General features: G+C 33.1%; 1 protein-coding gene and 1 long non-coding RNA gene across 2 annotated transcripts in view; one reads left to right on the top strand and one right to left on the bottom strand.

Moving 5' to 3' along the window:
- LOC140434997 (uncharacterized) overlaps positions 1-14,721 on the bottom strand; it is a 244,720-nt gene that overhangs the window by 195,140 nt on the left and 34,859 nt on the right. The gene's annotated exons all lie outside the window — the stretch shown is intronic.
- Positions 2,389-13,990, top strand: LOC140434996 (cathepsin B-like). Its single transcript, XM_072523655.1, has 5 exons — positions 2,389-2,521; positions 7,660-7,990; positions 8,490-8,690; positions 11,878-12,139; positions 13,719-13,990. Exons 2-5 carry the CDS (start codon positions 7,670-7,672, stop codon positions 13,922-13,924), a joined length of 990 nt encoding a protein of 329 aa, XP_072379756.1. The 5' UTR covers positions 2,389-2,521; positions 7,660-7,669; the 3' UTR covers positions 13,925-13,990.

Genomic DNA, 14,721 nt, shown 5'->3' with positions numbered 1-14,721 from the left:
ATCAATTGTTTCAACATATGTTGATCCGAGTGGCTATATGTTTTGACTACGTAGACCAATCAAGTTAATAAAAAATAAACCTTTTTTCGTCCCAAATTTATAGACGGGTTTGATAGATATAATGTGCAGTATGAGATTTTACAAAAAGACCCTTACCTAGGGATTCATCAATTTTTTAGTGGAAATATTTTTAAATAAACAATTAAAACGTCAAACTCATTATTTTGCTCATAACTTAAAAACTTGCCTATTTAGATATTTGACGTCAACAGACAACTTTTTAAGAAAATAAAGATACACAAAATGAGATATGCTAAATTAAAATCAAATGATAAGCAAAAAAGTTATTGCAAAATGAACAACAACACCACTTTTTTGAATATTCTTAACAACTTTTTTAATGTTTATTAAAATTTGTTTAAATGTACCTGAACTTGAGGGTCTTATCGTGATTGACTTCTGTGCAAAAGATGGGCCATGTCGGTTATACAGTTTTTGCGAAATTTAATTTGTTTCTAAGATTTTGTGAAAAATGAGCTACTTTACAAGGCTGATCCAGATAATGTGACTGAATGGATCTCAATCATCCGGGGCTCATTTTCTTCGTTCAGACGTGTACTAATAACTTATGGAAAAAAAGTTTAAAAACATTACATTTATGTACACAAATATGATTTAAAACTGATCATAAACAAAATAAGGTGTGGACGAGGACGCAAGGAAAATCGGCGCGGCAAATTGGCAACGGTTGGCGATGAACAGAAACGACTGGCGAAATAGACTGGGGAAGGTCAAGGCTTAACTAGAGCTGTAGCACCACTGATGATGATGATGATAAACAAAATAAGAACAGATAAGATTCAATATATGAAAACATATTGTTAGAGTGAGATAAAATTTATAATCTAGTAGCAATTATGGCCAAGTGATAGACAGTGCGGCTCTGAAGCTGTTTAAATCGAAGAAAATCAAGCTCCTAAAACTGATGTAATCGGTTCTATATATTGAAGTTCGAAATGAGACCAACATCTCGTTTGGCGACAAGAAACTGTAAAATTGATTATATCCAACAAGTCGGGGCAATCTCGTTGCATTTTTCTCTTTGTTTTGTGAATATCCGTTTTCTGTTTTTTTTTGTGATTCATACATTTAAAAACAGTGGCGTCCTTTTTTGTTTTTTTTTATATCTGTTCTTTCTTGTGTTTCTCACAACTAATTATGTACTTTAGAAAGAAACTGCAAAGTTAAAGGGGTTTTATTGTTTTATATGGTCAATGGACCCCCAAATATAAAAAAACGCGGAGTGCTACCATTTAAAGTGGTGTGCTTTTAAGAAAGAGGTGAATTTGTCCCTATGCACTAGAGTGCATTTGGTTGAATTCTATGCTATTTTCATTCATATACATCTACAGAAAAGTTGTTCAAAATTAAATTTCCTGTCGAAACTTTACTTTTTAAAGTTAAAAATACTTTTTTTGAGAAAAATATATTTAAAAAACGGATAAAAAAACAGGAACACACGTAATTTTTCTTTTTTGCCCCGTAACTTTTTTCATGGAGATATAGATATACAGGGTGTTTCAAAAAAAGGTAACCCCGTCTCTAGGGTAGGTAAAAAACTGAAAAATAATTGGTGATTGCTTAGTAAAAAATTTTTGTAACGGCATCCGTTTTCAAGATACAGGGATAGAGGATTTACGCATTTTTACGATTTTGCCGAAACTACTGGCAACATTGTAATGAAATTTTATACGAATATGTTTTGGACGCTGATACATCCCATGAATTTGTTTTTATATCTGATTCTCATATAGGGCACTAGTTACACGGATCGTACTAAGTATTAGTCAATATAACTTTTTAAGAGTATAATTATTAATCAAAATTTCAAGTAAACTTAAACATCGTTCAATTTTACACGAAAAAGGTACTCTTGGTAAAACTCGATACTGTGTACCGTTTTCGGAATATTTTGATTTGAAAATTATGAAGTAATAATTGATGCTGGTATAAAATAGTTAGTAATTAAACAAAACTCACAAGAAGAAAATTAAATTAATGACTAAGAACATATGAAGTAATAAAACCCCTTTAACGTCGTAGTTTCTTTTAGCCCTATTTTTTTGAACATAGCCAATAGGCTATTAATATCAAAAATCGACACTTCACATCAATGCGTGTTTTTTTATTTTTTCTAACTCCAAATTTTTTAGACGCCGTGTATATTTTTTAATCTTATTTCATTATATCTGCTGTAATACTTTAATATTTTAGTAGTAAGATTTAGTATCTTTCGAGTGTATATTCCTGGATTAATCTGATAAAATCATATGAGATAGGTACATGAGAAGTTTGAAGTATGGGATTTAAATAAAAAACTGGAAAAGATAAAAATCATTATCTGTACACAATAGACTTAATATTGAATGAACTAAAAAACATTTAATGCACGTCACTAAGTATCTGATATATAAATGGTGTGTACCTACTTGTTCTTTAGTTCAGAATTTAGTGAATAGAGGTAAGTCATAATACCGTTTCTTAGCATTAATTGTCACGAAAATATTTTTTAATAAATTAAAATTTGAGAAAAAGATTACAATTTATTTAATATTGTTTAAAACATATAAAACTTGGTTGCTGTTTAAACGTACTAAATAGTCCATATTGTGGGACCGTTCCCGTAGGAAAAATGTTTTTGATTTGGTTTCTCAAAAATGTCTCTTTAAACAAATCAAAGGATGCCTGGAAAAATTTTTTGGGCAGAAATAACTATATGTAGTATACAATAAATTTCAACATTTGAATAAATGTCAATATTTGTTAGGATTTTTTCGCGTAAGAAGACGAGACAGAGACACACCATATCATCATACCAATAATTAACAATTGAAAAACAACAGAATAAATTAAAATAAGTTCCGATTGCTGTTAAGAATCTTGAAACTGAATGTTTAAACTTCAATTTAGGCACAATAATAATTTACATAATTAGTTTTCAAGGCATTTTTCATATTTTAAATCGATTATAACTGGAAAACTGTCAACTTTAGAGAAAAATAACAAGACATTTTTGTTTATAATGACACAAAAAATTATTTATATTATTATTACTTATATTATTTAAAAATATATATTTTTGAGAGCAAATAAGGGTGATTTTTTTAATTGGGTAAAACAAAATATTTAAATAATTTGTGCCCAAAAATCTCGCACGTCACCATTCAGATTTGTTTAAAGGAAACATTTTTGAACAAGAATCCGCAAAGAAAACAAATCGCAATTTTTTTTTTCTACGGGAGCGACCTCTCAACCTAGACTATAAGCCAATACCCACATTATTTGTAACGTTTTTCTATTTTTCAATTTATTTATTCATTTTCATGTTTATTACTTTTTGTAGAATTAAAGTAGCTCCAAGTAATTTCATTTCTTTAATTGTAACTATTTTTTGTTCTGTTGTTCTATTTTCACCAAATATTACTATTCGAAAATATTAATTTATATAATTAAATCTTATTTATAATATAGTTTAGCGGAATACATTTTAAATAAAATAATGTATGGTGGAATGCTAAAATATAAATACAAATAAAAGGCAGGTATCGAGCACAGTTTTTTACTAAATCTTGCCCAAGTACTTTCACTCTCAGATCATCTTCAGAAACATTTCGTCATACATTATGTACATATTTTCCTATTAAAATACATACAACAGAATTAATTTTTTTTTTTTTGAAAAATAATCGGTAATTTTCGCCTGATTTTTTTTATTACATAAATATTAGTCACCTGTTGCTCTAAATTATAATAATTAGAAAAATTGACATTAGATAGACCCTCCAGAAAACTTCTTATAATATTACAAGCGGTTAGCATTTGCCGCTTGAATGGAATCTCCACGAAATCGGAAAGATCTTCGTTTTTTGTCTCATCTGTCGCTTCAATATTGACTTGGATATATTCATTGTTTGGTTGATGATCTTCAGTATCTTTGAAAACAAATCAATTATCGTGAAAAGAAACAAATCTTGAAAAATCTTCGTCTGTTATTTACACTTTCTGCTTTTTTGAAAACCTAGCTAAAGACGTTGTGTCATAAGAGTCCATCTTTTCTATAATTTCTCTTAAAAGCAGAAATTATTCCTGATCCATCAGTTGAATAAGTGAAGTTGGATTGGCGGGCAAAAAAATGGATTGTTACATTATTCAGTCTCATGTTAGGTTTATGGGTAGAGCAGTTATCAACAAATAACAGAACTTTACTATTTTTTCTGTCATTATCTTGTCGAAGTCGGCAATTCCTTAAACAGTATCATTGTCATCCAAGCATTTTTTTAGGCAATGAATAATAAAAGTGGCAATTTTTGGCTTCCATCAGAATTAGCACAACACATAATCGTCAATCTGTCCTTTGAAACTTTTCCGCCTACAGCTTTGTCTTCTGGAAAACAAAAGGTGCTGAAGCTCGGTATTAAAGCGCAGTTTCGTCACAATTATACACACACGCTGTTTCATAATTTTTAATTAATGAAGGTAACACATCCATTATGTATTTATTTGCTGCAGATACATCGGCATCTTTTGCTTCTCAAACAATTTTTTTTGAAGGAAACTTGTGAACGATTTTTCTATCTGCAGAACTATCCATTTGCGCTTTAAAGTTATCATTACAAAAATTTTCCGCTATTTCTTCAGCTTTTGTTTTTAAACTAGACCGCTGCGCTGATAGGAACAGTTCAGGCCCTCTTCTCAGTAAACCACTCGACTAATGCCTGTTTTGTTTGAATGGCTAATGTCTGAATCTTTCCCAACTCGTTTCCGTTTTTGGGTTAATTTTGAATTGGCTCACCAATCGTTGTTGAAACTGTCCTGATTTTTTAAAAGTTTGCTCAAAATTTTAAAAGTTTGAGCTTATGAAGGTCAAAACTTTCTAGCAATTTCGATTTGATTCGATTGTTTCGCATATTCAATTACATTCTTCTTCTTCTACTATGGCACTAGAGCCCAAATTGACCCTTAGCATCTTTTATTTTTTGCCTCCACCTTTGCTTATCTGTGGCTGATCTTCTCCATACACAGATTCCTAAAAGGGCTATCTTATATAATTCTGCTGGTATTTCGTCAACTCCCGGAGCTTTATTGTTATTCTGGGCCTTAAAAGCTTCGAGAACTTCCTCTATCGTTGGTCACTGATTATTTGCCAACTTTCATCTTTACATAGACTTGTTTAAGGTTTATACCCACTTTTTATCTTTTTTAGGTATTCGTAAGCCCCTCTAATTTCGTTATTTTTGAAATTTTCTTCCATTTTTTCTATTTGTCAATTTTCATAAGCTCTTTTTTATTTTTACATATCTTGTCTGCTTTCTGTCTTGCGACTTCAAATGATATTCGTCATTTCCGTGTTCTTCTCGTTATATACATTTTGTGTGCTTTATTTCTTTCCTCTGTTGGTTATCTGCACTCGTCATCGAACCATGCTCCTCTTCTCGCCTTTTTCTTGTTTCTCAGGGTGGACGACGCCACTGTCAGTACTGCTATTTTGATATTATTCCATTTGCCCTCTATGGAGTGTAGTTCTAGCGTCTTTAACTCATTTTTGACTTCGTCTTCGAACTTTTCGAACTCTTTACATTCATGAGTCTTCAGTTTTTCTAAGTGAACTTTGTTTGTTCTTTGCTGTCTTTCGTTTCTTTCTTTCAAGTAAAAGATGGTCTGATCCACAGCATGCTCCTCGTCGTGTTCTCACATCTGAGATACTACTGGCTGCCCTTTTGAATATCAGCACATAGTCCATTTGATTGGTTGTGGTTCCATCTGGTGAAATCCATGTCATTTTGTGTATGTCTGTATGTGGGAAGCATGTGGAACTTATAACCATGTTTTTACTGGTGGCAAAATTTATCAAAAACTCCCCATTCTCGCTTATTTCATTGTGCAGTGGGTGTTTCCTGTTGTGCTATAGAACTGCGGCTTCTTGCCTATTTTAGCATTCATATCACCCATTATAATCCTGATGTCATTTTTGAGCGCATTGTCATATACTATCTCCAGCTTTTGGTGGAAGCTTTCCTTTGTATGTTGTTCTTGTTCTTCTGTTGGGCAGTGAATGTTTATCATTGTTAGGTTGAAGAAGTGGGTGCAAATTCTTAACTTGCATATCCTTTCACTGACTGCGTGGAAGTCATTATCCACCACAAATGCAACTCTTCATTATTTACTTCCTTGTTCCTTCCCACTATATAGAATTGTGTGCGTTTTAGCATCCCTGATAGCTTTCTCCAACCATATTGTCTCCTGAAGAGCAGTAATCATGAGCTTATATCTTTTTAGTTCTTGCAGAAGTACGGTTTGAGCTCCTGGTTTATTTAGTGACCTCACATTCCAGTTTCCAAATATATAGTTCATGTTTCGTAGCTTGAGTCGTTTCCGAAAGTTCCGTCCTGTATTCCGAGGCAAATGTTCAGGTTTTGTAACAGTGTGTTTTTTCCGGGAGTGGGTTGTCAGCCCACTGCCCAACTTTCCTCCTTTACCCGAGCTTAGGACCGCCAGTGGTGACTCCTGAGCTACTCGATCCACCCATTTGTCACCACAGGCGGAGTTCAATTACATTAACTTTTTATTTTAAAGTAAGATCCTTTCTTTTCGAATTTAACAATGCCATGATTGCACTTGCTAACAGGTAGGTATCTGGATGAACGCTAAATTAACTGTTTCTAAAAATGTACATTTATTAACAGGGCAATAGAAGTGGGTGATCAATAGAAATTTTTAGAGAAATGAAAAAGTGCTTTATGACCTGTGGATGTTTCGGGAAAGTATCGATTTGGTGGTCATAACAAAGTAATATAGTATTTATAATACTATATAATAGTAATAAGCTAAAAAGTCCTTTTTCAAACAGTTTTTTAATAACAAGTTTAATAAAATAATATTTTTTTTAAATACCTTAAAATTGAAGTCCCAAAGAATTGATTGCAATCAGTTTAATACCTCTGCAGTCTTTGTTGGGGCAAGTACAGTTGTTTAAATAAATTCTCTCCGGTATAAACAAATTGAATAACTTACAAACTATTTGGTCGATCTAGCTGAGATTTCGCATACTTCAATAAGTCATTAAGTACCATAATTTCAAGTACCTAGTTATATTATATGTCATTATTAAAAAAAACTAATATATTAACATTTATAAACTACCGCAAAATAAGGGCTTTTTGCGATCATATTGATCAATTGTTTATGTATTTTAATTTTCAAACTCTCAAATTAAAAAACTTTTTAAGGTCTACAACTTTTATTTGAACCATTTTTCCCTAAAATTTATAAGAAATGTTTTATAGTCAAAAAATGATTTTTTCACTTTTTATGATTGTTTAACAAAAAAAAGCAAAATCAGCTGTAAGTCTTTAAGGATTTGTCATCAGCTATCCCTCATATACTATTTAGAACCTTAAAAAACCTATATAAGATGTTTTCAGCTTTTTTTCCTTCAGAAGCCTATTAAGAGAGGCCAATCTTCATCTATATCGCGTTAAAATGATCTGTCAGATCGTTATTTCTGTCTTAATTAGTTTTAGCAGTTTTCAATAATATTGGTGTATATTTACCCACCAGTATAATATAAAGAAAAATATTATAACTCTCCATCTTTTACAGATTCACGAAAATGAAGGCCGCTTATATTATTACGCTATTACTACCTGTTGTATTAAGTTACAACTTGAATCCTCTTTCAAACGACTTTATAAACTATATCAATAGCAAACAAAGCACATGGGTTGCTGGAAGAAACTTTGATGAAAACCTTTCAATCCAAGAAATCAAAAATTTATTAGGAGCAAAAACAGGGAGATTAGGAGTTGCTAAAGAATTTTTACATAGTGAAAATATTCAAGTTCCTGATTCTTTTGATGCAAGAGAAAACTGGAAAGCATGCTCAGATGTTATCAGCACTGTTGTAGATCAATCATCTTGTGGATCTTGCTGGGTAAGTGAAATATTTAAAAAGTAATAGCTGGTCTGGGTAGAAACACAGCTGAGCTATTCCTTCAACGCCTTTATCGCTATGGTCTCTTTTGCTTTAAAAGTCGTGCTCTAGTCACGACTCTATTCAATAATAGATTAAATAATATTTTTTGATTATTATCACTGTCCACTTTCCACTTTTTACTTTAAGGATAACTCCAAAACTATTTATCTTATTTCCATTCAATATAACTCTTCTAACCATTCAAACAACGTCATTCCTTCTAATTTCACTGCTATATTTCATGTTATTGTGATGATATGAATAGATGAAAAGACTTAATTATATTTGATGGTTGAATTGAAGATCAAGATCATATTATATATTTTATCAATACATTGTAATTCCTGTTAGAATCTTCATGTGTTCATATTTTACTTCTGGGAAAGACACAAGACCAGATTTATTTTTTACTACATTCTAGTTGCAATTTTTGACATTTAAAGAGATTTGTTTTTAGGCCGTCGCTGCAGCTTCTGCAATGAGTGACAGACGATGCATAGCCTCCGAGGGAAAGCTTAAAGTACCTGTTTCTGCTGAAAATCTGTTGTCTTGCTGCGATTCCTGTGGGTATGGATGCGATGGAGGATATCCAGTAGAAGCATGGGCATATTGGCAAGATACAGGAATTACTACAGGAGGTCTTTATGGCAGCAACCAGGTAAATTTATCTAATAATAATTTCAATATAGAAGGTTAATTATTTACACACGAAAGTGGGAGATTTGATCACTCAAGCTGATTGCCTTATGAGTTGATATAAAAGTTAAAATTGATTGAGAGAGGCAGTTTCATTCGCAATATTGTTATCACACAAATTATTTGCCATTGCCAAGATTTCAATTTTCTCATGGCTTAACTGATTATGACACTAAGCCAAAAAACATTTTTCACTGTTCATCAATATTTATGAATGTTTGTGAATATTAGTACAACTACTATTATGACTTCAAGTCACTTATTAGTTGAGTTAAGAAAATTATATGTGTTTGGTAGTTGGACTTCCCACAAGCTGAAAGTCAAAAAGTATTGATCGTCTTAATTTTGAATATGCCAACGGGTAGTAATATTGGCAAGTACACTCACGTCTTAGTCATTCAAAATTGAAACTGTAGATCCGTTATATTTACGTACATTGCACAGTTGTATATATGTGCTCTTAAACATACAAGAGACAGATAGAATTGTAACATTGATTACGTAAAATTGATTATCCCAAAAGCAATAATGAGAGATGTCTGATTCCAGATTCATTGTACCAGCTTGCAATTCTTGGCTAGGTTCTAGAGATGTTTGTCTAGGCGGTCTTTTTGTTGCTTGGAGCTCAAGTGGTGTAAGCGTGATATACATTTTGAAACTTACAAGAACAGGTCATAGGGGAGAACACGAATGCTGAAAGGATTACAAGTTAAATACAAAAATATTACTTGAAGTTGTATTTAAATTTGTATAAACAGTGTCAAATGAAACATAGTGCTCCGAAAAAAAGGTATTGTTGTGAAACCAATGGTAAGTTCCGAATTTAAGTCTAGATGTAAAGCCTTAATAGAGCTAGACTTAATAGACTTGCAATCACAAGGAGACGGTGATTATAAATTTATAATGGTATACAAAGACCATTTGACCAAGTTAGTTCAGCTACGACCATTCAAAACCAAGAGAGCGGAACAATTAGCTTATCATTTCCTTAAACAGTTTTAATATTTGGTGCTCTCACCATATTACCAAAGAATATAGACGCTAAGCGTCTATATTCTTTGATATTACATTCGGATAATGGTAGAGAGTTCAGTATTCGAGTTATATCTGAGTTATGCACTACTTGGACAGATGTGAAAATAGTGTACGGAAAGCCTCGTCGGAATCAAACTTAGAGATTGGTAGAAAGAACTAATCAGGACATACAAGTACAGAATATGTTAACCGCGTGGATGCAAGATAATGATTCAAATAAATGGTCAGATGGTTTGCCGTTTATTCAATTCTCCAAAAACATAACTTATCTCGAAGGAGTACGTCAAAGTCCATGTGTCATATATGTCATATCATGTTTGGCGTTAAACCAAAAAGGGGCCTAGCGTCGCCATCTCTCCTTTACGATGAAATCGAAAACATTGAAACTGAGGAAAAGCTAGAGGCCTATTTAAATAATTTTCTTCATCCCAAGCACTGACTGAATAGCAAGAACAAATTTCTTCAAAGCGAGTAGCTCCAAAAGATAATCTTTTCCTTCATAGCAACAAAAATGTTGCGATCCTCCTAGAAATAAAGTTACTCCTGGTTCAAATATGTGATACTGTGAGAATTAAAGTGCCTAAATTAAAATTAAAAAAAAAATGTTTCTCTGTTATATTGGCAATGTTTACCAATCGCTATTTGCACTATTTTAAATAAAATAATCTTCTTGTCTTTATTAAATCAATTTTAGAAAATAAAAAACAACTTCAACTAATGGTAAACTACTTTATAAAAAATATATGTTTTTAAAATACGCCAAAAATGTATGATGAATGTCGACATATAATAAATGGTGCCCTAATGGACTCTCCACTATCTCCAGTAATGGCCAATATCTTTATGGAAGACTGTGAGACCCGAACACTATCCACATCAATGCTCAAACCCAAATGTTGGCTACGAAATGTTGACGATACATTCGTCATTTGGTCCCATGGCAGGGATGCTTTGGTGTCTTTTCAAACCCATCTGGATGGTATATATCCTAGTATTCAGTTCACGATGGAGATGGACACTGATTCATCTCTACCGTTTCTCAATGTTATCATAAAGAAAAACCAATTACAAGGTTTTTATCACTCTATTTATCAAAAACCCACCCATACCAATCGTTACTTACATGCCAAATCTCATCATCCACCTTCATAAATTAATTCAGCCATTAATACCCTTGTCTCCAGATCATTACGCCTTTGCGATGATGCAAGTAGACCCGCTGAGCTCTCTAGTTTAAAACAATCCCTCATCCAAAACGGTTACCGCGAGAATCATATTAATAGGAGCATCCACAGACATCAATCTCCCACTCAATCTCAAACAAAAGACTCAGACCCTTATAATACGTAAGCCTTTCTTTCTTACATCAAAGGTGTCACTGACAAAATCCACAAAATTCTTAAATCAAGAGGAATAAAGACAATATTTACCATCCCACAAAAACTTTTATCTCTTGTCCGATCAATCAAAGACAACATTTCCAATGAACAACACGGAGTTTATAAAATCTCTTGTGCAGACTGCCCCCGATTCTATATAGGCCAAACAAATTGTATAATCCAAAATTGGATTTATGAACATTTCATTTATGTTCACAATTCTGACTCAATTTCAGCTATAGGTTAACACCATCTTCACACAGGTCCCAAAATTGATTTTCAAAACTCCAGAAGGATAGCCTCTATCCGCTCCAAGCCATAGAAATTGAAAAAAGGCCAAATTGTCCCAATAAAAGAGATAACGGCATACGATTACCTTCGACTTGGAGACCTCGTATAAAGAAAATACCGTCCGCTCGCGGACTCGCGCCAGTCCCCATGCTAACCCCCACGCCAACCTCCACCCAAACCACGTCACTATCGACGGTATAAATGTCCCGCCCTCTATTCCCAGCACCAGTAATGCATTGATTAGTGATCAAGGTAGTCGTATCCGGGGGCTCGGGAGACTGAGACCTCAGAAGCCCTAAAACTCGGCGCAATAATCGAGGCAGTTCAACCCGGAAGAATATTAATTATTGTAATAGTATTATTAATCTTAGCTCTAGGTTTAATATATATATATACCTATATATAACCTCAATGCCTTTATACGCTAAAAATATATTGTTTTAGGGTTGTCAATCTTATTCGCTTCAACCATGTGAACATCATACAGATGGTAGTAAAGTGCAATGCAGCACTTTGGACTACGACACACCTTCTTGCAAACATAAATGTGACAATCCAGCACTCAATTATAAGTCCGAGTTAACTTTTGCTTCAGGTTCTGCGCATTACTTTACTTCAGTTGCTAATATTCAAAGGGAAATATTGACCAATGGTCCGGTAGAAGCAGCTTTTGAAGTGTACAGCGACTTCGTGAATTACAAAAGTGGTAAGTATTGATCTTTATGCAACAAATGCAAAAACTAAATATTTATTGTGTCTTACATAAAATTGTCCAAGCCGGCCATCGTTGCCACCGGTCCGAGTTGGAAAACACTTATATTGATTACTCTACTTATATCTTCACTACTGTAGGCAATTTTTATCCAAACTTTTGTTTAAGATCTAGATCTAATTGAAAAACTTTAAATTTTATAATTTGCAGATTTTTTCACGTCTCGAGAATTTCAGTTGCAATATTCAAATCATAGTAGCTGTGAGCACCTACGTTGGAGGCGTGTTTATTTTAAAATATCTCAGTTTTAAAATTAAAACATATTTTTTACTGAAAAATACTGCTCCACGAAACTACAGCTTCTTAGCCTAGTTTCTTCGATCTCCCCTACCAAGTGAGATCATAAATCAGCAAATTCATTGTGAATTTGTCACATATCTGTATACTTAGATATTTGAGCTGTTTTAAATCAGTCCTTAAATGAGTTCTTCATTTCCATTCTATTCAGTCTTATTAACTTTGCTAGTATTTCCACCCTTTTCATTTCTTTTAATAATCGCTGTCTGTATATGCTATCGAAGTCGATGAACAGTATATGTATAATATAGTATATAATACTCCTATATAGTATATAATACTCTTATGTTTTTTCTGTGTAACAATGTAGTCGGATTCTTATATTTGTGGTCAGGAACTTAAACGTTGTGATAAGTAACATAAAAGCTCTATAGTTGTTGGACTTAGTTGAACCCCCTTTTTTAAAAATTGGTGTGATTTGCCCACATGTTTTCGTCCTTCTAAATTTTAACCATTACTTTTTACATGCGCTTCGGTAGCTCCTCTTCGCCGTTAGTTGTTAATTTTGTCTGGTCCTGGAGTTCTATTTATTTTTAATCACTGTACTACATCTATGAATTCTAGATAAGTAGGTGCGTCTTCCAGTTGCATTCGTTGACAGATCCATGTCTTTTTTTTCTTCTATAGAGTTTCGAGGCTTCTTGTGTTTCTGTTCGGTATTATTCCAGTTGTTCATGTCTCTCATTCTCTAGCTATTTATTTCTCGTGAGGTTTTTGAGTTGATTTTTTTTATTCATCACACAACGCTTCCGTTTTTTTGTTTTCTTAGGTTCCTATTTTTTCCAATTTTTTTATGTTCGGAATCAATGGAAGGCAATAGTAAACGCGGCAAAAACTCACGAAGAGTTGTAAAAGCCAATGATGATGATGATGAGTTGTTTATGTTGCTTCATTCTTTTTCTGTATCTGTATCGTTGTATCTTCTTAGCTTCTGTCCAAATTCTTCTGTATACTGTTGTTTTGTTTCTTGAGTTTTCAATTTATCTACATTCCATTTTGTCCTGTTTCTTTCCTTGTTAATATTCGTTTTGATTATTTTTATCTTCGTTTTTTTGCTATTAGTAATATGCAATCACTGTCTGCATTTACTCCTCTATAAGGCTTCATATCTTGTATTATTTGTGTAGACTTTTTGGAAATTAAAACATTGTCTATTTGATTGCCCATTGTTCCATTGCAATATATATTATTAATGCATGAAATAAATTTATTTTAGGTGTTTATCAACATGTCGCTGGAGAATATTTAGGAGGACATGCCGTCAGAGTTTTAGGTTGGGGAGAAGAGAATGGAGTTGCTTATTGGTTGGTTGCTAATTCATGGAATGAAGACTGGGGAGACAAGGGGTTGTTTAAAATACGTCGTGGACATAATGAATCAGGCTTCGAGGAGGCTATTGTTGCAGCACCTGCAAAAGTTTAATTGTAAACAAAATATTGGTATCAAGCTTAGATACGTTTTATTTTAAATAAAAAATTGATTTCTAAACATGTGTTTTAATTGAGCAATCCTAGTTGGATCATATATATATATATATATATATATATATATATATATATATATATATATATATATATATATATATAGTGTGATGTGTCGCCTTCACACGCAGATGGATACTAGAGAGATTAGGTCCTATAAACTATAGGAATATAAAGCTGCAGGGACAACAAATTCAGCCAAAGGGAGAGGTAAAGTATCTCGGGATTATGCGAGACTCGAAACTTACTTGTAACCGACAATTAGAAAAAAATAACAAGCAGTGCAGTTACTACAATTATAAGGGTCAGGCGTATGTATGGGAAGAAATTGGAATTATAAGCGGACATGGTACACTGGGTGTACACTATGATAATCAAACCCTCAATTACCTGTGCAGTGTGATGCATTATGATATGGTGGACTGTGCAAAAACTTGCGTGTATGGGGATAACTGGAGTCATGCGTACTACTCCAACAGCAGCTATGGAGGCTCTACTAAGCGTGTCTCCCTTGCATTTGATAATACAAGGAGAAGCAAGGTTGGGAGCTTACAGAATAAAAAAATTACTGAAACTTTGTAATGAAGGGACAGGGCATATGAGTACCACAATAATTGTTACGAATGACATTTTTAATGAGAAAGGAAGAGAATCCCAAAACAAATACATGGAAAAATATTCATTGGCGGACAGAGGAACTGCTTCATATGGACAAGAACAAACTGAGAACAGTAACAA

This window comes from Diabrotica undecimpunctata, chromosome 2, assembly GCF_040954645.1.
Source record: "Diabrotica undecimpunctata isolate CICGRU chromosome 2, icDiaUnde3, whole genome shotgun sequence".
NCBI classification, from domain to species: Eukaryota; Metazoa; Arthropoda; class Insecta; order Coleoptera; family Chrysomelidae; genus Diabrotica; species Diabrotica undecimpunctata.
The sequence above is the reverse complement of the archived record's forward strand: the minus strand, read 5'-3'. Positions and strand labels throughout refer to the sequence as shown.

What these genes read in the sequence shown, in the direction of transcription:
- LOC140434996 (XM_072523655.1), top strand. Translation starts at nt 7,670, where the DNA reads ATGAAGGCCGCTTATATTATTACGCTATTACTACCTGTTGTATTAAGT. An exon ending in CATCTTGTGGATCTTGCTGG is followed by an intron (nt 7,991 to 8,489) that starts GTAAGTGAAATA and finishes ATTTGTTTTTAG; the next exon opens with GCCGTCGCTGCAGCTTCTGC. An exon ending in GTCTTTATGGCAGCAACCAG is followed by an intron (nt 8,691 to 11,877) that starts GTAAATTTATCT and finishes ATATTGTTTTAG; the next exon opens with GGTTGTCAATCTTATTCGCT.